A 22,917-nucleotide genomic window follows, 5' to 3' on the forward strand; every position below is an offset into this window, starting at 1 on the left:
GCATGAGCAAAACGACATCTATTTAGAATTTTACCATTACCATTTTATATAGACCACACTGTTTGTAGTGTAGTAGTTTATATCTGATAATGCTGATTCTTACTCTTTTTTTTTAACAGCTGAAAGGAATGAAAGGAATTTGCAGAGCTACACACAAATCAGATTATCATGATCTACAACTAGTGCTGCAAAAAGTAATTTTATAACTAATAACTAATGCTCATTACTGACGCATGGGCACACTGAGGTTTCTCACAACGTTTGATCACATTTGTATGATAAAATCTCACAACATTGTAAATGGACTAGCACTAAGTTAATCTGATCTTGCCAAGCTTCACTAGCAAAACTGGTGACCCTGAACTGCTAATAATCCGCTCGCCACTGTGTGATAGTTGGAAGTTAAATGAGAGGACAGTAAAGCTCATTTTAATCTAATTTCTCATTTATCTATAATTAAACTGTAGATACCACCGTTTATCATTAGTAAATGCTTATTTAGTGACATATCTTTAGTATAAAGAAAAAGGCTACAACATGGGCATTACTTTTTCTCCTGTACATCACAGTGACACTGAATTGTGACCAATCATGGGCAACTCTGAGCTCATGTATGTGGAAGAGGGCAGAAAGTACATTCCTACAAGTGTGCAGCATGGGTAGCAGTTCGAAAAGATGTGTTTGGCTAGCTTAACTTGTGTCAGAGGAAGCATGTGTTAGCCTTCACCCTCCCTGGTTGGTAGCTGTCGCATGATTTGGGAGATCTAGCTAGTGAGTGGGAATTGGCAAATCACCAAACTGGGAGAAAATGTGGTTAAAAAAAGGAAAATGATAGCGTTCAGCTCACCTCTTTGTTGACAAAGCAGTAGAGGATGGCCACTAGCAGCCCCTGTAAACACAACACACATAAGCAGTGAGGCAGATCAGTGGCTAACGCTGTATTAGTGTGTGCCAGGAGAGTCGAGGAACGTGAATCTCAAGGATAATTAATTATTAATAAAATATCATCATAAATCAAGTTGTGCACAGATGGACCTAGTCTGGACCTAGTTTCCCTCTCTCTGTCTGTCAGCTGCTTTACAACACACAACAAAAGACAAAATAAGTTGCCTTATGGTCCAGAGCTACCAGAGAACCCCTCTCTTTATCACTCTCTCATCTGATTTGTTAGACAAGCTGAGCTTTTTCACGATGATTCCCCCGACTGGATGATGTGGATCTGACGCATCCAGCAGCCGCGCTCCACGTGCGTGTCACGGTCACTTCATCAAAAGGTGACTCAGCACGACTGTGACGCCTGTACTTTCACTGCAATTCTATCTGTTTTTTTCAGCAAAGCTCACAGTTCAGTATTATTGACTCCAATAATATTGAACCAACAACTAACACTAATATCACTTAAGCCCCACAACATGGCGTCCAAGCAGTCGAAGAGGCACTGGAGCAGAGAAGAGACGCTGGCTCTTATTTCAGTTTGGGCTGAACCAAGGTTCCCGCAATAATTTGAACACACAATAAATAATCACAAAGTATCAAAATACATCAATTTTTTTGTTTCGCGAATTGGGAAGTGTTTAATATCAGGGGTAGGGTCACTGAGACGCATGCTACGAGACCAAATACGGCAAGTAGCAAAAGCCAAACATCTTTTTTTTTCAACATGAGGTAACATCTGTGTAGAAAATCAGGGTGTGTGTATCCAGACGGGGGCTAACATGATCAGATAATCACCAAGTTTGGTGAAAAACAGTAGGTAATTCAGCCTGAAATTTTCTCCGAGGAGGACGGAGAAAAACACCGACATGGCCGATCCGGACAGAAAAAAAATCACAGAGTGGCACCTGTAAAATAGGAAATTACTGCAGGACCTCGTGTAAATCTAATCTTGTCTGGATACAGCTTTCATTTTCTGCAGATCTTGTTCTCATTTGCTGTGCCAATGTGATGCCCATCGAATTCGTGTCACACTCGAACGGATTTCTGTAATATTTGTGTAAATAAAGCTTCTTCCTGGAAAACTCAGAAACACTGTAATCTGAACCCAGATTCAGTATTACCTATGCACGCTTGATAGCAATTACATCCAGTATATTGTTTCTGGGATGTGAAGGTGTTAGAAGGCGTTCCTGTGTCACCTGGAAGGAGTTGAAGACAAGGTCGATGAAGAGTTTCGTGAGCCGCAGGGTGATGGCACCGTTTGAGGTAGACTCATCAGTGACGAAGGAAAACAGGACCAGATGGCTACCAAGCAGAGGGATGAGGGTAAGGGTGGACTTCGCGAGCCTGAATGACAAAGCAAACCAAAGGGGGTAAGACAATAACACAAACTGAAGAAAAATCTGAAGAAAGTAGTACGCTCTGAGAAACTTTCGACAGCCAGAGACCCCTTTAACTGTGAAATAAATTCCACTGACCCCATCAGTACATAACCTATAAACTACCGAAATGTCAGGCTCATTATTTAAATGTTTCATTTTTATTTATTATTTTATTTTATACATTCTATTACTTAAATTGACAATAATATTTGGCTATTTAGTGGAGCCATAGAGCTTTTTTAATTTCTGGCCTGGGCTCTCACAGAACATATTAGGTCCATGTTGACATTATTTATAGTCTATTTATTTTTGAGTTATTCAATTCAACAGACCAAACAGGCTAATAATTATAAAGCGCTCAATAAGCTAATAACTCCGGTAATGCTGGGCTATGAGTCTCATGACTAACACAATGTTTGACAGGATAAGGTGAAACCATAGTTAAAAACCAAATTTTTTCTTCCATTTTTGCACCTAAGACAGTAAATGTGAATTACTAAGTACAAAATTATTAAGTAATTAAAAAAACCCACAATTTTTAAAAGTTATTTGACAAATTATGGTTGACAGACTCCCACTCAATTTCAGTACACGTGAACACCCACCGGAACTTGTAGTCGGAGTATCTCATTTGGTGAGCCCTCAGCTTGGACACGAGGATCTTAATGATGCGTATGAAGATGAAGAAGTTGATCTGAGCACAGGAGAAAGTAGACATGAAGTTAAACATCTCCAGGTCCTGCTTACCACCATTATGTTACGTTAAGATAACACAACCGTGACATCTGCTTGCTTAGAAGGCGTGTGTAATCGTACACACATGGCAAGCAGCAGGAGCTAGACGTGAATGTGGGCAACAGTTTGTTTAATAATATCTGAAATGGGCAGAAAATGAAACATTACTACTTCTGCGATCCCTCAAGCACAGCCATTCCTGTCAGAATCTGAGACCTTGGCACACAACAGCTGTGAGGGAGAAGAAACGGAGATGCGTTTGCCAAAACAACTCTCTGAGCCATTAGTGCTCAAACCCAGTGCTTTAATTTAACATGAGATTCCTTGCCACTCTGCAGTGAGGAAGAAGAGCTGTGATCCCACTGGAGAGGTCCATGAAGGCCCATCCATCAAACTATAAACACGTCTTCGAGTTTCCTGACAGCTGACATTTTAGAGAAATGTGCTCATATGCTATAATGGATAGAGATGCATCACTACCAATACTGGTATTGGATATCAGTCTGATACTGTGTTTATTTACCAGTTGATACTATGTGACGCGGGTCTAGTGTACATCGTTACACCAAAGAACAGGCAACATAATCCTCTAATCCGCTAATGACATCGGGACGTAATCCTCATTTAACGATGCAGATCAAAGCAAAGCAGACTGCAAACTGTGCTCTAAGAATATATCGAGAGGAAGAACTACAGCATCTTCCTACAACACAAATAACCTGATAAAACATCTTACGCTGTTTAAAACAGTATCTTTAATACGAGTGTGAGGGCGGCCGACCTGAGCGTGCAGAACAGCATCATCAAGTGTGGTCTTTAAAAATAAGTGCCCCGAATTACACACATACATGGGTATCCATGAGCGTGGATCAACTGGAGAAACGGTTACATGTGAGAGCACTTCAGTTCTGCAAGCACTGAGCACTGAGACGTATGTTTCCTTTCCTTTTACTGACCACGCTTGCTGATACTGCTCTGTGCAATCAGCTTGGCCACCGTCACACTCTCTATTCAAGATACAGTTTAAATGTTAAACCATCTTAAACATAAAATTCAGCATGAGGAGCTCATTGTTAGCAGCACACAGCAGCAACCAACACCTACAGACTTAATAACAAATGCCCCTGACTGATTAATACTAAGTAGGTATCTCATTTAGGTATCAGCATCGGTATCGACAAGTACCAAAAGCATGTACTTGTATTCACATGTACTCACACTCAGTCTGAAAAAAGCCGTACTGATGCGTCCCTAATAACGACAATCAGTGAATGGATTGGATGTAATGGGCTAGGTGCTGCTGAGATAAAAGTAGTCCATTAAACAATTTGACACAATTGCTCTCCATGGCCTGAATGATTACCGGACAGGCAAGAGGACTGCATAATCACACATTTCCTGTGGTGACCCTTTATGTGGAGTGCAGTCCACGTTCAGCTAAGAGAGGTGTTTAGCACTCAGTCATTTCACACAAGAATCGTGTTAAAGTGGCTTTATACTCCAAATGAGACAGATTTGCTCTGAAGCTCAGAAAGCTGTAGGACTGCGAGTGACTGTAGCGCTGATAAACAGAACGTGATGGAAGCAGACAGACTCTCACCAGCACTGCCAGTAGGATGGGGGAACGAATAATCCACCAGTACCCCATGTTTATGTTCTGTTCCCAGCAACTGAGGACAGAAAAGATTTCACACACATTAGATATACAGTACATTATACACAAAAGATACTGAAACCTTTCAAGGGACATCATCATTTTCATAAGAATGCCTTTTTATATATAAGAAAATAGCAGTATTTTCTTAAAAAAAAAAAACAAGTAATCTCTGAATTTTTTTTTCATTTGATCTCAGTCTCCAGCCATTACGCATTTTCTGAACCCATTAAATCCGTTTCTGACTTGCAGTGCTCAGTACTCAGTGCTCCTGAAATAGACTCCGGCTCTACCGTGACCCTGAGCAGGGTAAACTGAAGATGAATGAATGAATCAGTAGTACTGAGGCAAAGCAACCTTTTCTATGTCAGTTGCTCAGAAGTGAACAAGTTGACAGTGCTAACAAAACTTTGCGTTTGAGAACTACTTATATTAAAAAATAGAAACAATAAACCAGTACACTAATCACTGTCAATGACGATGTCCAGAGCTCAGGATCGAACTGGGGACCCTGAAGCTCCTAATGCACCATAATTGTTTTTCTGACAATCATTTTCAGAGCCCACTTAGTTCAAGCATTATTTTTAATGGTAGTTATGAAAAAAAAAAACTTCGAGCAGCTTGAGATGTTGCAGGCCCCTAGCCTGTAGACAAGCCCCTTCATCAGTTTATAGTTCCTGATAAGCAGGATTTTGCTGCTGGAACCGAGTTTGTCTATGGAAACGCGCTAAGTATATGGCAAAGTGACAAAGACTCAGTGTAAATCATTAGCTCATGCCCAATGGAGTGTATCATATCCCTAGCACATTCTTTGTCAGTAGAGGTTACTTTGCCAGGAGGAAAGTGCATACCCCTTTACAGATAGCAGGCTTTTTAAAGACGGAGGCAGCTCAGAAGCCAAAGGTGAGCCAAGGCCTCGTCCACAGGGAGGTTTTTATCAAAACAGCAGGTCCTAAGAGCAGCGGTGCATGCCGGCTCATTGTTGAGCTACACATGCTACTCCTGAGACATCAGCGATCCTGACCCCTTCTGCTCTCCGGACCTGCCTGATCCATCCTGATGCCCTACTTCTGGTCGGAGTTCGGTTGGAGCTCGCTCCCTGCTGCTGGGGGCGGCCCCACATGGACGGCCTGAAGATCATTGGGATTGCTGGGGAAGGTGACACTTGGGGGCCATGGAGATGGCTTGGGGATCTCATATGGGGAGGTGTACTGTGGTGGCTTTGGGGCTGCGGTTGCCACGAGCAGTTTTTAACTCAGGACTCCATCAGTGGACAGTGGATAGGTTTAACAAACCAGACTTCAAGTGAAAACTGTGATGAATTTACTGGTTGCACAACTGCACTATTTGTCCATGTAGTACACAGTTATATTAGGTATTTATTTATAATTGCACTATCCGTTGTCACCCAGATGAGGATGTGTTCCCTTTTGAGTCTGGTTCCTCTCAAGGTTTCTTCCTCATATCGTCTCAGGGAGTTTTTCCTCGCCACCGTCGCCTCTGGCTTGCTCATTAGGGATAAATTCACACATTTACAATTTATTTTGATTTAATTTAATTTGAATGTATTTATTTCTGTAAAGCTGCATTGTGACAATATCCATTGTTAAAAGCGCTATACAAATAAAATCCTCATCAGCATGAGAGCAGACAGGCGAAATCAACATGAGAACGGATGGACAGAGCTGACCCACAGAGGAGTGAATGCACCGTGACATTTATAGAACTTATGTAACAACTGAACATACTCCAAAACTACTTCCAGTGAGCTTGCTTTAGTCTTCATTTTTTTATTTTGCAGTAGTGACAGATGAGATTCAATGGCATTGTCCAGGAATCCTGATTATCCTACAGATCAGGGCTCTTAAACTTCTGTAGCCAGAGACCCGCTGCTGATGTAAAAACATTTCTCGGAACCCTTTATGACCACAGCACAAATGTAATTATTTAACAAAATCACTGTATTGAATCAAATGCTTTGAGAAGAATAACTGAACAATAAGCTGGGACTGTAAAGGATTAATAAACCCTGATCTTTTATAGTGGCCCACCACAAATCACAGTACCAGCGCAAACGGTGTCCGGATCAGTGTCACTTTTATATTACATCATAAAATAACAGAGATCCTTATTTATATTACTAATAAGTAAGCAGAGAGCATCAGCCATCGAGTGTAATTTACTTCCTGAAAGCCGTCCAGAGCATAACAGGGGCTGTGTAATTTATGTGCTTAGCTGCAGAAACTGTTAGATGCGAAACGCAACACGTTTTTTTTTCCCAGCTAGTCCTTCAAAAGACAAGCAGCTTGTCTGCGCAGCATCACTGTCACAGGCAGTATAGTTGCCATGGCATAACTCACGTTCCCGTACCTTGTGTGTCTCTTACGTGCTTGATTTGTTATACAACAGCCGCTTGTGAGGCAGAGTGATCGCCCTCTCGCTTTGGGCTGCATCCAGAAACCAAATCACACCGGATGTTGTTTTAAACACATAATGAAACTTACTTGGGTGCTCTGACTGTTAAGGAGCACTTCAGAATGTTATTTGGGACAGAAATAGGAACTGATAATAATTCTGATACACACTCTTTAAAAAATAAGTATCTAGAACCTTAAAAAAGTTCTTTGGTTTGTTTCTCCAGAGAAACCCTTAAAAGATTTATGTTGTTTTCCTCGCAGAGAGGGTTCCTCCATCCTGAAGACTTCCATGTCGGAAAAACATGAAGTTACAGCTTTATATCTGGCTGTTACAAAGCACTGACACTGGAGGCTCCTTCCATAAACGTCTCCTTACAGAAAAACTTCACATCAATGAGAACACACATTATTTAATCTGTTTACGTGAGCATCCACCATACAGGTCCATTAGCTAACTCGCAGTAGCTACGGTGAGTTAGTTATTGTATCCTTAATGCACACTTTTGTGTTTGTGTTGTTTCACGTGTGAGATTGTGGTAGATTTTAGAGTGGGTGTGCACGTCTGAGCTTCTATATGGCTGGAAATTTTTAGAAATTTAGAAAATTCGAAATGGAAATTTTAGAAATTGAGAAGATATATTTAATTGACCCTTTATGTTTCGAATATGTATTAAAAACTTACTTCTCGTTCTCATAGATATATTTCACAATGATCCACGGCAGAACAAAGATCAGTGGAGCTCCTGTTGGAAAGAGAAAACAACACACAACACAAATATTATTTAAAGAAATCAACTCTTAAAGCAAAGAAATATTACCATTATATCTGGGCAGACTGATTACATACGAATTATTAAAAATGTACACTAGGGGTGTAACTGAATATGAATACATAATTCAGATGGAACAGATGTAGGGTTTTCTTCATGTCAGCTTGGTTTCACATGAAATCTGGGAATTGGGAAAAAAAGTCGCACAAGCGGGAGGTTTTACTTTCACGTGGGTGTAATGAAAAAGTGCAACTAGTTTGTGTAAATTTTGGGAAATAGAACCAAAATTCATTAGCAAATATCTCAGACAGGTACAAACAAATGTAATAACTGTGTGAGCAAGATTTAAAAACCAGTCCCACACATATCTCTAGTTGAGATCCATTATGACCCGGAGTGATGCAGCTGAGGTTGAGGAACTGTCAGAGCCAGAATTCACACACCATGCTGACACTGCTGCCATTTCTCATCTCTTTTGGGGGGCATAAATCTCTACTCATTTGGGTTTAAAATCTGAATAGAGATTTATTTGGAGCATGGTTCATACAGATATGTTAGGAATAGAAATATTTCTACATTCAGGATCCGTTCATGTGTCAAAGCCTCGGTTGCTGTGAAGGTTTCCAGGCTAGGTTAGTGAAGGCCTCACCCCAGCCGATGCACAGGTAGATGCTGAAGTGGTTCCCCTCAGTCAGCACCGTGACCGCCAGCAGGTTGTGCAGGTATATCCCCTCCACCAGCAGCCAGTGGCTGTTCGCTATGATACTGTACTGCATCATCACTACAGCAATCCTGCAGCCCACATCCGGCTGTAAAACCTGCACAACACAGGAGGTTAAACTACATAACACTGTTTTCAAAGTACAATAATGTCAAGTCGTGGTTTTGTTTCAAAATGACCAAAAAAGTCTGATTCTACTAAGAAAAGATTAATATCTCTTTAACCTTCTCTTGTTACGGATAAATGTTGTGTTTCTAGTGACTTAAAGGAGTAATGCAGGAACATATTAAGGGAATTGTCAAGGTCGGGAATGAAAAAGAAACTTGTATTATGAAGAAAACGGCGAGAAATAACAATATTTTTGACTTCTTTAAGAAAGTATTATTATTTTTATTAGTATTATTATTATTACCAGTCTCACTAATTCTATAAGAGACTGTGTGATGATGTGTGTTCTCCATATCAGATTACTCAATGAAGATCCTCTTGAGATTGACCTAACGTTCCGCTTACATCATCAGTGAACGTGATCAGTAGATTCGCTCATACAGAAAACAGGCTCGCATAAACACAACCACTCTTCAAAGTGAGCTTGAGGTAATAAGGACATTTTTTTCTGTCAATTAGCGTGTCATTTAGTTTCATCATTGCCACTACTGTACTTGTAGCTGTCCTGTGTGTTCGGCGTTATTCAGTGCCATCCTTCTATTGGTGGCTTTTATATAAGCTTTGTAAGAAATTTCTCACAAAACTTGTCGTTGACTATCTTTGGTCACCATGGCAATAATTTGCCCACTGGTGAGCATGTCATATTATATGTTCTAAGACCTCAAATCTCAAGTCAAGACCAAAGAATTCTTTCACGATTTCTTATTTTTGTCTGCAATAGCAAAATCACGCTGAAAATCAAACAGTGTAACAAAAAGCACCACTATAAAAATTCCACCCATATGTATACACATTAGGTAGGACAACATGAGAAATGGTGTCTCTGAAGGCAATGTAATGAAGATGAAGAAAATGTATTTGCCTATAATAATGAAAAAAACAAAACAAAACTCTATCTTATTTCCCATGCTGTTTAGTCACATACTGCATATAAACAAAATTTCCGTTTGACAGCATTGCCCTGATTCATTTTTTAACATTGTGACTACCAATTAAAGCCAATTATCCCAATTATATGATTCCTCCCTCAGGCCAAGACAAGCAAATTGCCACAAATTTAATGTGTTAAGCTGCTGGAATGATTGTAGGAAATGGCTATCAGGGGACACGCAGGGGACATGCAGTGTGTAGAAATAGGGATTAAGCAGCCCTAGCCCTCACGCTCTATACATGTGTGAGCAGTAATGTTTCCATTTATTTTTATTCCTTAGATGGTCTGAACTTTTAAACTCACAGGATTATATAATAACAGAAATTTAACCGTATGAAATTTGGTTTTGCAAATGCTTTTTTTTAGGTTTGCTAAGACAGGTGAAGCATGAAACTCGGTGTCCTCCTGAATTACAATGGGAAAGGACAATTCTAAAATGTACTGGAAAGAAATATGGTGGGTTCTGACTTCGTTCTTGACGAAGAGCTCCATCTCGAGGTCCGTGGTGGTGCCCGGGTTGATGATGGGTCTCTCCAACAAGGCGTCTTTGATGAAAATGGCGGCAGCCCGCAGGATGAAGGAGGCAAACAGGTTCATGTGAATGTTGTTCCTCATGCAGTGCAGCTTCCTGAAAATATCACAGCACATGGATAATGTCCTACTGAACACCAGTATGCATTATATTGTCCACCTGAATTGAACCCTGGTGCATTTTGACCCATTCGTGGGCTGCTTAGGCAGGTGAGAACACAACAATCACACATGGTTGTGCACCTTCGAAGTGAACTCAAGCTTGGTTCGATTACACTGAGAAAGAGATTTGACTCTGAATCAGCTCGACTGCAGGAAGTGACCAAAAAAATGCCATGTGTTTTGGGTTGCAGCTGCTAAACTGAGCCGCAAGGCACAAACTGAGCCAAAGGACAGAGCTGTAGTGCTGCAGAACTGCCATGTTTTCTGGAGATTTGGACCAATTAAAAAATGAATGAATGAATGAATGTTCATAAAATTATGCTTTTTTAGTCATTCTGGAGCATGAGAACCATCTGCAGCAGCTAATGTGCATAATTTGGTATCATCTTTGACCTTATCACCTGTGATTCCATGATTACAGGTTATAAAGTCAAGTGAGGGCATGTACAAAGACAATAAGAGTGGGCCTCCTCTATTGATGCTTGGAGAATACCACAGAGTAGTTTATATGTCCATTTAATTTATCTTTATACACTAGATGGAGTTGGCTGTAGGACCTGTATGGCTCCCCACGCACTAATAATCCAATGGTGTGACTTACCTGAAGGCCACCAGGATACCGAGTGCCAGTACCAGCGCTCCCAGTGACAGGGAATAACCAACGGTGTATATGATCCTGAATTTACTGAGGATCTTGACATAGTATTGCTGTAAGCATAGAAGCAGAGATACCCACACATACATCATTTTTTCTAGTTTGTCCATAAGCACAACGATGCTGTGGTTTCACTATTACAGCTGTACCAGTCAAGCATTTTTAGACGTACCGTGTCAGTCTGGGCCAGATCATTTGTTTCACACTCACTTGCGTTCTTCTGCTTGGCCCACTGGCCATCGGCACTGCACTCCAGATAAACCAGGCCATGTTGGACTAGAATACACAAAGAGTCATACACACACTCACTGTGACTGGTTGTTGTCATGATGCTGGTTGCAGGAAATGTAATGCCCTGTTTGGACTGTGTTTCTGGCAGGTTTACTACAATGCTATTTTAAAACAGTTCTTTACTGTGTGCATGATCTTGACTCTCCCATAGTATTGTGGTAAGAAGCATACAAAAGAATTTTCACCATTATCCCTGCTGCTGTGTGTGTGGAGTCTCACCTTTTGCGTGCCAGGGCAGGTACTTGGGGCAGGGGACGCTCACTGTGGTGTTGGGCAAACCATCTGGCCAGCAGGCATATTTATCGAACGTCCTGTTACACACAAGACCTGCATAACAGAGCCATGTATAATCAGAGGAGTCATGGATGAAGGATGGTCATCACCAAACCTCTATACCATACTCAGTCTATACAGGTTCAGTCCCTTGTCATACTGTATTAAGACTCGAGTACTGCAACCCATTCCTGGCTGGTGGGTGCAGTATTGGCTAGCTCCTAGCTGGCTGACTGGCTTACATCTGACTCTCTTGCTCCAGATTGGCTCACTCCTGGCTGGGGGACTCCTGTTTGGCTCAACCCTGGTTGGCTGATTCCTGGCTGGGTGACTCCTGTTTGGCTCAACCCTGATTGGCTCACTCATTCTGCACATGCTATTACATCCTTGGAACTAATCCAGAATGCAGCTGCCCAACTTTAAAACAATCTTTTAAAGTTCACCCAAGTGATTCTACTGCTGTATCACTGGCAAAATGTAATAACACACTACAAAGCCATGGTAATGGTCAAATTCTCAAAGTAACTCAAGTAACTCAAGCATCAACTATCGTTCGGCTTGACCAGCCAGCCTTTAAGACAGAAGGAAGACATGCATCAAGAGACTCTTTTCTGTTAGGATTCCAGAGTGGTGGGAATAACTTGCCCTAGCTGTTCCAACAGTTCAGTCCCTTTCTGTCTTCAAATGCAAAATAAAGACCCCTCTCTTCAATAAGTGATGTCTTTTCAGTCTGCACTGCCATAAGGATAGGCTTTACCAGTAGACAACCAAATCCTTTGTGCTTCTTTAAGCAGCTATGGGATGTGTAAATGCAAATATCATCTCCTCCCACTCCTTTGACAGCTTTTCTTTGTACCTCATTCTTTTATGAGATAAGAAATGTATCAGATGTACTAAGACAAAAACATAAAGATAACAACTAAGCCTTTATTTTTATGATATTAGTACAATAGCACTAAAATATTACAAATATTATATCCAGAACTCCTTTATAAATTGAAATACGTTCATATTGCTGTCATTTTGTGTCGTCTGTTCATTACTGCGACAACGAACACCATGCTTACTTCACATAGTACCACCTGGTATCAGATGTTGAAATTAAATGAGCATGGTATCAGACCAGTCCTCGATACCAGTATCGGTACTGACACATCCCAAGTATTCTCCTAGTATTACAACCAAAGTGTTTTGCATATTAAACATCTCAGTACATGATGTCCCCAGTATCAGTATCTTTTTTCTAAGAATCAACAGTGAGGTACAAAAATCTGAGATCACTAGTGAAAATGCTTCTTTTTTAATTTAATTTAGATATAATTTAATTATATTATCAGCAGTAACCTGATATTTACATGAATTACTGAGTTCCCCCTTTTGCTAAATGACAGTGCATTTGAGCTGGCATGGACTCCACTAGTTTGTAAAACCTTATGATTTATGTTATATCAAATCCACTGGAGTATCGTCTGAACACATGCCTTATTGGAATGGATAAGACTCAAGGAAAACTTGACCTTTTGTGCAAAGCAGTTAACATGGTCAATAACACAAATTTGCTTACATTTAAATAGGAACCTAGAAATAGTGCAGAATCTTGAATATGAAATATTCAAGATATTGAACATTTACTTTCTTTCTTTTAAATATGTCAAAATTCTAAAACCTTCTGAAAAAAAAATCCCAGATTTTCAATGTGGTCACATTTTGGACCCCACTGTACTGTGTATTTTAACTGTATGGGCTATGGACTTGCCTATATCGAAGAGCCTCTAAAGAAATAATCTGGTCTTAAATAAAAGTCTGATCTCTAATCAGAGGGTGCTTTCATAGTGGTACAAAAGCCTGGTGGGTAATGTGTACTTCAAACAAGGTTAATAGGCCTTTGATCAGGCCAGCACTAAAGCACAGCTCTGAAAGAAAAGACTGAAAAAAAAGCTCACCTGTGGCTGGTGGTTCTCTGCTGTTATTCCTGAGACACTCATCTTCGTAATTCATCCACTCTCTCATTAAAAGTTTCATGGACAAGGCAGAGGACACCTGTGAGATAAGCAGTGACGACAACTCACGGATTAAAATGAAACTGAGCACTGTAGGACCTGTTTCTATCCTAATGGTTTTACTGTGCAGTTATAGAGTGTTTTCTGTAGTGGGAGCTCCATGTACTTGTGTTTTATGCAAATAAAATGAAATAAATAAATAAAATGAAATTCGGTAATTTCAGTAATTTCAAGCAATATGCCATTGTGTTTTAACCTCAGTTCAAAAGCCAATACCACCAACTAAATAGTACTGAGTTTATACAGGTAGATGTTCAGTCCCTTGTCATCTTGAGCAGCCCACTTTTGTCTGGCATTCTGCTGATTGGCTCATTCCTAGCTAAATCACTCCTGGCATTCTCCTGATTGGATCACTCCTAGCTGGCTCACTCTTGTCTTGCATTCTGCTGATTGGCTCACTCCCAGCTGGCTCACTCTTCTCTGACATTCTCCTGAATGGCTCACTGCTACCTGGCTCACTGCTACCTGGCTCACTCCTGATTGGCTGACTCCTAGCTGGCTCACTCCTGAATGGCATTCTCCTGATTGGCTGACTCCTAGCTGGCTCACTCCTGAATGGCATTCTCCTGATTGGCTGACTCCTAGCTGGCTCACTCCTGAATGGTATTCTCGTGATTGGCTCACTCCTCGCTGGCTCACTCCTGAATGGCATTCTCCTGATTGGCTCACTCCTCGCTGGCTCACTTCTGGCTGAATGACTCCTGGCTGGTCATCCTGCACATGCTGTTATGTCCTTGCAACTACATATCATACACAGCTACATATTTCAAAATAGTGCAATACCTATGGATGATTTTGTACAAGGTGACAAGTATTGGCCATAGTAATTGGAAAAACTTTGACGCGACTACAGAATGATTAGCTTGCGAGCTAAGATCTGGTCAGAAGGTGTTAATTATGTTGACAGTAGCTCTGATTGCAAGCCAAATCACACATTATTGTTTCTATCGTTTCCAACTTGTATGGCAGACGCTCCACATAATCTAAGTCTAATAATAAACAGATTCAAATATGTGTTGTTATTTCACAAAGAAAAACCTCTAATCATTGAAATAGCAAAGCTTTCTGTAAGGTCTCCAATGTCAACTCTTTGTAACAGAGAGGTAAAGCTGTAACTTTTAATTTTGTTTATCATCATTGAAGCCTACTGTGTGTCTGGCAGGTGATTTTTTGTGTACATCTTCTGTCTTAGAAATAAAACACATATTTCTATCACGTTGTTGTCATTCTCTTAAGCAGTGCATGGGTCTGGATAATCACATTGTTTTGCTGGTAAATAACTCTCCACTGTGTGTCGACTGTTCATCCCATTACCCAGGCAGAAAGAGCTGCCGCTGTTTAGACTGCTACTCACATACTTTAAACACTTCGGCAGGAAAACACAGGCCATCAGCTTTGCTCACAATCTTATATTTAATTCAGTTCAATTCATGTGTGTGTTTTATTCCTCCTATTAATAATTCATTCTATTTCTTTGTAAATTTAATCTGTTGTTGATATTCAGGAGCACTTAGACAATGAGAAGATGGTCTCAGAAGGGCTGCCTAGGCTAGATAATAAAAAAAATGAAATATGAAAGATGGAGAGAGAGAGAGAGAGAGAGAGAGAGATGTAAGCTGACCTGGGTGCAGGAGAAGAAAATGATCAGGCTCAGAAGAAACGCCTGTGACATCCCTTAGTCGTGCTGCTGCTGACGTTAGGTGGGGGGCCTGAGGGCGGCTGAGGTGGGAATCACCTCATAGGAGTCCTTTAGGGGTCACCACGCTGCCTAAACTGAACACAAACACACACACAGCATAACCTTCGTGCTCTGTTCACTGTTCGGCAACAAGCATCCAATTGACTTGGGTTGGTTTTTACAGATTTTATGGAAATATAACAGACAAATCGGTTTGTGAAATTAACTGTAAATGCATACCTGACCTAAGGAGGGCATTTCCCCTTTCAGGCTCATCCATTTTTTTCTGTTAGTTCCCTGACTCTCTCGTATTCATCAACCTTTTAACTTTAGAAAGTAAGTTTACTGTATTATAAAGTACATTTAAACCAAAGTGCTGCACACACAGTTGCACACACACAAAATAGACACCCACTTTAAATAATATCGAAAGGCTAACATATAAAATATATTTTTAACAATGCGGAAATCCAATTCTTGTTAGATTAAGGACTGACCAAATAACAGTCAGCTGTGAACATGATTCTGTAACATACAGCTCTAAATGTGTCTTTATGATCTTGTGTCTGAGAAAACACTGTTTTACAAACATACTTTAGTTTGTAGATTAGGATGCATTAGGACAACTGGACATATCTATGGAACACCCATACATTTCAACATTAACATAAATAATGCAACATATTGTGTATCTTCGTCTCTGTTGTTTCAGAAATCCCCATGCCTGTGGATCCACCTGATATTTCAGGGGTATTCGTCATATTTTGTGGCTTTGCTGCACAACGTGAATGTAACTAAAGCTGAAAAATGGCTACAATCACTGTACTCATCTTACTTCATAAGAGAATGAACTATATTTTGACAATGCTGATTAAACAGACTATGGGTGCGTCTCAATCAGCTCCCTAGTTCAATATTCAGGGCACTGATCAGGGAGTCGGCCATTTTAAGGCCTGTCTCAATCACAAAATTCTTCCAGTGCACTGGAATGTTCGCTCCCTAAAAAATCCCACAATGCACCGCAGAAACCATGGCGCATCGATGCTGATTATGTTCCCTTACAGGAAATGATGTCATATTTTCTGAAGCCTCTCACCTTGAAAAAAATGACAGACGAACTCTCAGCCCACTTCATCTACAAATGTAAGTAGCTTGTTATCGTTGTTTTAGCTCTCAAATGATTACTTACGTTATTGATTTTTAACTTTATTTGATGTTCTACAGAACTGTGCAAAAGTCTTAGACACCCTATATTTTTAATACAAACTTTGTTATAGATTTTTATTTTATGACTTCTACGTTATTGATTCAGTACAAAAACATTTTAGATTCCAAACATTAGTTTTCCAGCACAAAATGAAATGTTACAGAAAATTGTTTGTATGTCAGTAAAGAAAGCAGCAGATGACATAAGAGACACTTTTCAGATAAAAACATAATGAAGGCTGCTGGGTTTCGCTGCAGAAATAAGAAGCGAGTCGACAGTCAAAGTCTCCAGAAGAACTGTGGCTGCTTCTGCAAGATGCTCAGTAACACTTCCAGCTCATTTCCTTATAAAACTGCACACACTGCACCTCAGATACTGCTTTATTTTATTTAAAGTGAAGGATCGTCACATTAAATACTGACTTTGTTTCATTTATTACTGTTTACTGCTCTTTATAGTATTTTTTAAATGTAGAAACATTTAATTTCATTATTTTTGAAGGCATCTTTGCTCTACAGCATTTCTTTGCATGTGCCTAAGACTTTTGTACAGTACTGTATATACGGTTTGTTGGAGTCTGACTTGTAAGTGTTTACTGATTTTAAAAAATCCACTAGCTAGCCTACGATCCTGCTTGAAGTACCATGACAGAAACACGTGTAATTAAGCTAACAAATATATATGACATATAATGTCAGTAAGATATCAGTCCTGCATGTTATTCATAAAGGCCAGTGGTGAAGTTTTACAATGCGAGTACATAGTCATGTCGCTGGAAATTGAGTCATCAGTGTCCCAATGTGTAGTGAGCCAGGGTCCATACCGGCGCCCGAACCAGTGTACACGATATGCTGATTCACGCCTAGGGAGCTAGCGAGCTGATTGAGACGCACCCTCTAACACTTATTTACTTTTTCCAAACTGCCGATTCTGTTTAAACTAGCGGAAAACATACCAAATTTGTACTTTGCTGATAAACATATGCATATTATCTCATACAATACTCATCTCCTTGTTCAGGGTGGGCAAAGAATGTCGAGGGATTTAATCAGAAGTAGAAAAAAAAAACTTATAGGGAGAGGAAGTCAATAACAGTAAGTTTTGCTCACGTTAACTTTTCATTTGTCCCATAATTTGGCTAGTTAGCTAACATAGCTATGAGGCAGCATGATAGGAAAGTTTTGCTGCACTGCTGCTTGTTGAAGATTTATTGTATGTAATGAGGTGCACTAACACAGTCGATTATCAGTATAAATGAAAGCAATGAATTAAGCAATCGCTGATGCAATAATGTCGATCCAGTCAGTCCCCTGTCTGGTCCTCAAAATGGCAGCAATTATACAGTGTGATGTCACATTTTTTATCATTTTGAGCATCATCTCTGTCATAACTAGTCATAATTAGTCTCTAAAAATGATTTTACATTGTTTATTAGATCAGTTGAGCCGAACACCTAGCGTTTAATCCAGTTTTATTCAGCAAACTGATCTGATAGAAGAAAAAAAAAATGGAGGAAATGAAATACATGGTGTGGGCTAAAGTAGCGAACCACCCAGAATTAATTTTATAATGAGAACGTCCTTTCTAAGGCGCGTCAGGCGTAGCCCCAGGCTCTATGATAGCGGTTTCCAGCCCCATTAGTGTATAAACAGCTTTGTTGTGCCTTATTCAAATGTCCTGTGGTGTCCAAATGGAGCCTCAGGTCAGGGATAGGCATTTCAGACAAGGATAAGGATAGGGATTTCAGACATTTTGGACTTTGTGGGGACATTTGGCTAGATCCCATGACGAAAAATCTTTTTTTTTTTAACAGAAAAACTGCAGCTTTTACTTAAACAACTAAAAGGTTTCCTTGTTGCTGAGGTTAAGGTTAAGGTTAGTTAGTAATATCCATGGAATGTCCTCACAAGGTATGACAAACGTGTGTGTGTGTGTGTGTGTGTGTGCTTGCCCCAAAAGCTGATGATCACTCACCTGCAGTCGGAGAACCTCTGAAGTTGGAGAACAGAACGAAATCTGAAACGTTTCTGCAAAAAACACCTTTACCATGGAAACATTTTTAGCTAAAACGTTTCAAATTCCATTCTGTTCCAGTCTCTGGGCAGGGCAGGGTTGTGTGTAGCTGCTAAAATTACTGCAAACATGCTTTGCTTTTTTTCCAGCACTCGTAACGAATAAAGATAACAGAAAACAAGGCTAGCTGTTATGGAGCTTATCTGAGGTTTGTGTGGTGGCCACATTTATTTAAAGGATCTTAGGTTCAGAGCACATGTAGACAGCGCTGAAACGTACTTGATCTTAATCACGCTTCAAAGCTCCATGAGTCAAGCAAAAATTTCTCCTTCGGTAACCACCGCAGAACGTTACCGTGTGTGTTTTTTTGCAAACTGTGTAACCATGCCCTAGTTCTCAAGCCCTAACACCACCAGAAAGCCACGATTTCCTCCAGCATACCTGATTAAGATCATTGTAAAGCCTACATTACCCAGGGTAAAAATCAGATACGAGGCAAAACCCTGCATACAGACGTGTGCTGTCTAATGTAAACAAAACCAGACAGTAACCAGGAAACCACAGCAGGAAATACAGCTTGGGAAAGAGCAATACATTGCATTAAACTAACCTTTATGCACCACTGTAGTGTAGGTGTGTATTGCTGACAAGCATTTCAAACACATTTCAATGAACTGAGACAACAACAGAAAACCTTCTGACTCCAAACTCACTTGTAATGGAGGTCTAGCATTTAAACAGCATTTAAACAGCAAGCATTTAAAATGTCTGAATATACAATATAAATTTAAAACAATGTTACAATCTAAGAGTAAAGGTATGAGCAAGAAAGTCTTAATAAAGCTGATCTTATGGACTTTTATCCATAAAAGGAGCACACTGGAGCCATACACTAAAAATAAAAAATAGTTCTGGTTATTTTACACATTTCCAGAGATTTTGTGGTACCCATACGCCATCAAAGCCACACAACTACACTGAAAACATAACCACAGATTCTTCCGTCTGAAAGGTGTCTCTGAAAGGACAAATGATACAGGGTTTGATACAATTTACAAATATCTTTGGCAGCCTGAAGAATATTTTTGCCAAAATTCAACAACTGCCCCTATACTTCTTCCATCATACATGAATTTCGAATCGTTCTTTTTTTTTTCTCTCTTTTTTTTGTCTGTTTTAATCTTACTGCATCACTTGTATATGCAGTAAGATAAACAGAGATTAGGGGGGAAAAAATATTTCTTTAAATATGGAATGCCACTTTAGTCCAAATTAAATAATTAAATATAGCAAATGTCACTGTGAAAATAAATATCATGAAATAATATTTTATAATAATGAGTTCAGTATTATTTATTTGTTGAATTATTTCACAATATAGTGCCTGATTTATATATTTATTGCTGCATTTACTAAGTTTATTATTTATATCTTTGTCAGATTTATTTAATTTGGACTAAAATGGCATTCCATATTTAGATATTAACAGGCATGTGTGATAATTGCATGTGATAATTATTGGGATAATACAGGTTAATTTGGCCCCCAAACATAATTTGAATCCATGTACTAAATTAAAATTGTCTCATGAACAGCAAGGTTATTGTAACTTTTTTATTTTTCCTATTTTACCCTAAAATATTTCTGATTGTTTTTCACTTAATTTTTATACATTGTAATTTCATATTGAGGGTGGAAACAGTTCTGATATGATTTATCTTGGTTTTATTTTTTTACATCACAAAAACCTGCCATTTTAACAGGGGTGTGTAAACCTTTTATATCCACTGTAAATATTGTGGGCTGGGGTGAACGCTTACACCCCATCCTACCTGGTAAAACATTAATTTTGAAAATGTGATAATATTTTTTGATAATGAATCAGTCTGTTTATCTCTTTTGCAGGTAATATGTGTTCAGTCTGTGCATTTGTGCATTCAATTCAATTCAGTTTTACTGTATAGCTATTTTACCAATGGACAATGTCACAAAGCAGCTTTACAGAAATATATAAATCCAGGATATAAATTGTAAATGTGTGAATTTATCCCTAATAAGCAAGCCAAAGGTGATGGTGGCAAGGAAAAATTCCCTGAAACAATATGAGGAAGAAACCTTAAGAGGAACCAGACTCAAAAGGGAATCCATCCTCATCTGGGTGACAACGAATAGTGCGATTATAAATAAATCCCTTCTATAACTGTGTACTATATGGACAAATAGTGCAACTGTGTAACCAGGAAAATTCATTATAGTTTTGACATGAAGTCTATTTTAAGTTATTCTCAGTTATCAAAATGCTCCCTGATGGAGACTTGAGTGCAAAACTGTTTGTGGGAATTGCAGTCCTAAAGCTATCATAGCAAAACTGGTCATATCAATTGAAGTCCAAAGCCATCTTCATGTGGCACCATCCACAGTAATCTCATTTATCTTCAGAAAATAAAAATAAACCATTCAGAACAATGTAAATAAATGAACATGTCAGAGGAATTGTGATGTGTTATTGGTCCTCTAAACAGGCTTGTGAAATTGTGTGTAATGTACGATGGAACTATTGTGCCCCCGATGGATGATAGTATCACTTGTGGCTTTGGAGGACGCTGACTCGGAGAAAAAGAAAGGGACGTGGCCAGAAATATGTAACGTGTGTTGTGTACATGTTACGCCATTGCAGCACAATAAACATACTGGATGCTGTTTACAAGTCAGCTGTAGGTGCTAGTTGCTTGCATCAACAAGCAAAACTGAAATTATGATGTAAATAAACATAATCAGCTATTAGCTGTAACTAAGCTCATTATAAAATTTAAGTGTGCATGTGCTCTAAGTAGCCACCAAACAACATTTTCAAAAATTATGCCCCCAATTTGCAAGCGAAGACATTCACAGTTTTATCTGTTTGAATAAAAAAAGTGAGAAAGATGTTGTGTTGTGTTGTGTTGCTCTGCTCCGAAGTCAGACAACAGGCTATTAAGGTTCGTATAGGACTACAACGTAGGCGAGAAGGAAACATATTATTAGATACACAATTTATTTTGTTGATCTTAAACATTTTCCGACAGATAATAATCATACTCAAGAGCCATCGCAATAGCTTAGCAACTATCACAATACTATTGTCAATTGTCTCAAGCCTGCAACTAACCAGATTTTTAAAAAATCTATATACACATTGGACTAATTGTAATGTTACAGAACGAGTCTGACACCCTTGACTACAGTATCTGAAAGCATGATATTTATCATTCTGAGGTGGTTGGATGGATTAAGAACTGAGTGAAAATACACGAATTACTCATAAATCGTGTGTTTTTTCCACAGTGATTTTTAGAAGCCTTATAAGAAGAAGCATCTGAAGTATCATGATGGTTGACTCATACTTGAGGCAGGACGTGCATCTTGCTAGGACATGGAAAGTTCATCACAGACAATCAGAGAACTTCCTCCACCTAGACCGCATACTAAACTGGGTCACATCTCATATACTGATGCTGACTTTGGTAAAAGCGAGCATCCATCCATCCTGTGATAAGCAATAGTCAGCTGCAGATGCCTGTTCATTTTTTAATGATTAAGTATTCAGTGCTTCCACTGGTTTGTTTTGCTCAAAGCCACTGAAGCACATAGCTGAAGTCGTTCTGGTGTCTCTCTCTCTGTCTCTCACACACACACATACACAGACACACACACAAACACACACTCTCAAACTGAAACTCTGCCTTACACCAGCTTGCTAACACGGCTTAATCAGGTTAACCATTGGGAGTGAAGATCTTCCCAAAGCAGACAGAACAAGGTCAATCTTTAACCCCAAAACAGTGCTCTTGAGTCTGTCCAGGCCAGTTCATTCACAACCACAACAAAACATACAGCAGGTCAAGAGTGGGAGGGTCTTACTGTAACAGAGAAGTACAGGATCTATGTGCAGACCACAAATGAGTGGGTCAGTCTTCAGTGCTATTGAGACAGGATAAGATTTACGGACATGTGTAATATGTAGTACATTATGAACGATTTCGCTGTAGAAATCACAGAGATGTGGGTGTGTTCATGATGCATACATATCGTCATACTAAAAATTACATGTGTACCACATATATCTCATTTTAATACTTAATCACTTGCTGTAGGACGCTTGAACATTAATAGGTCACATGACCATAACATGTATGAGGTTCTAAACCTGTGCTAGGAAATCAATAACTTAACTAAAATCCCCGGAAGCCACGATTCTCTGATACGTCCTTTTAAACGTTTATATTTTAGTGCTCTATTTTACTGTTTCACAGGCAGGCAACAGAAAAGAGTGAGCGCTTCCTGGAGTCTGGAG

The 22,917-nt window shown here is 39.5% G+C and overlaps 1 protein-coding gene across 5 annotated transcripts in view; it reads right to left on the reverse strand.

The window, feature by feature from the left end:
• gcgra (glucagon receptor a) overlaps positions 1 to 22,917 on the reverse strand; it is a 71,129-nt gene that overhangs the window by 4,498 nt on the left and 43,714 nt on the right. For 3 of the 5 annotated variants that reach the window (XM_026946077.3, XM_053228391.1, XM_034298764.2), the window contains exons 2-13: positions 15,308 to 15,459; positions 13,570 to 13,666; positions 11,573 to 11,680; positions 11,235 to 11,338; positions 11,009 to 11,115; positions 10,183 to 10,342; positions 8,544 to 8,712; positions 7,807 to 7,867; positions 4,654 to 4,723; positions 2,924 to 3,012; positions 2,136 to 2,283; positions 848 to 889 (exon numbers count right to left, since the gene is read on the reverse strand). In XM_026946077.3, the coding sequence (XP_026801878.1) occupies positions 848 to 889; positions 2,136 to 2,283; positions 2,924 to 3,012; positions 4,654 to 4,723; positions 7,807 to 7,867; positions 8,544 to 8,712; positions 10,183 to 10,342; positions 11,009 to 11,115; positions 11,235 to 11,338; positions 11,573 to 11,680; positions 13,570 to 13,666; positions 15,308 to 15,358 (1,206 nt within the window). In that variant the 5' untranslated portion in view covers positions 15,359 to 15,459. Of the gene's footprint in view, positions 1 to 847; positions 890 to 2,135; positions 2,284 to 2,923; positions 3,013 to 4,653; positions 4,724 to 7,806; positions 7,868 to 8,543; positions 8,713 to 10,182; positions 10,343 to 11,008; positions 11,116 to 11,234; positions 11,339 to 11,572; positions 11,681 to 13,569; positions 13,667 to 15,307; positions 15,460 to 15,604; positions 18,516 to 18,545; positions 18,573 to 22,917 lie in introns of those variants that run through there. The other 2 variants (XM_026946078.3, XM_034298763.2) reach the window with 2 other exon arrangements.

This window comes from Pangasianodon hypophthalmus, chromosome 23 (genome assembly GCF_027358585.1).
Source record: "Pangasianodon hypophthalmus isolate fPanHyp1 chromosome 23, fPanHyp1.pri, whole genome shotgun sequence".
In the NCBI taxonomy this organism is placed as follows: Eukaryota; Metazoa; Chordata; class Actinopteri; order Siluriformes; family Pangasiidae; genus Pangasianodon; species Pangasianodon hypophthalmus.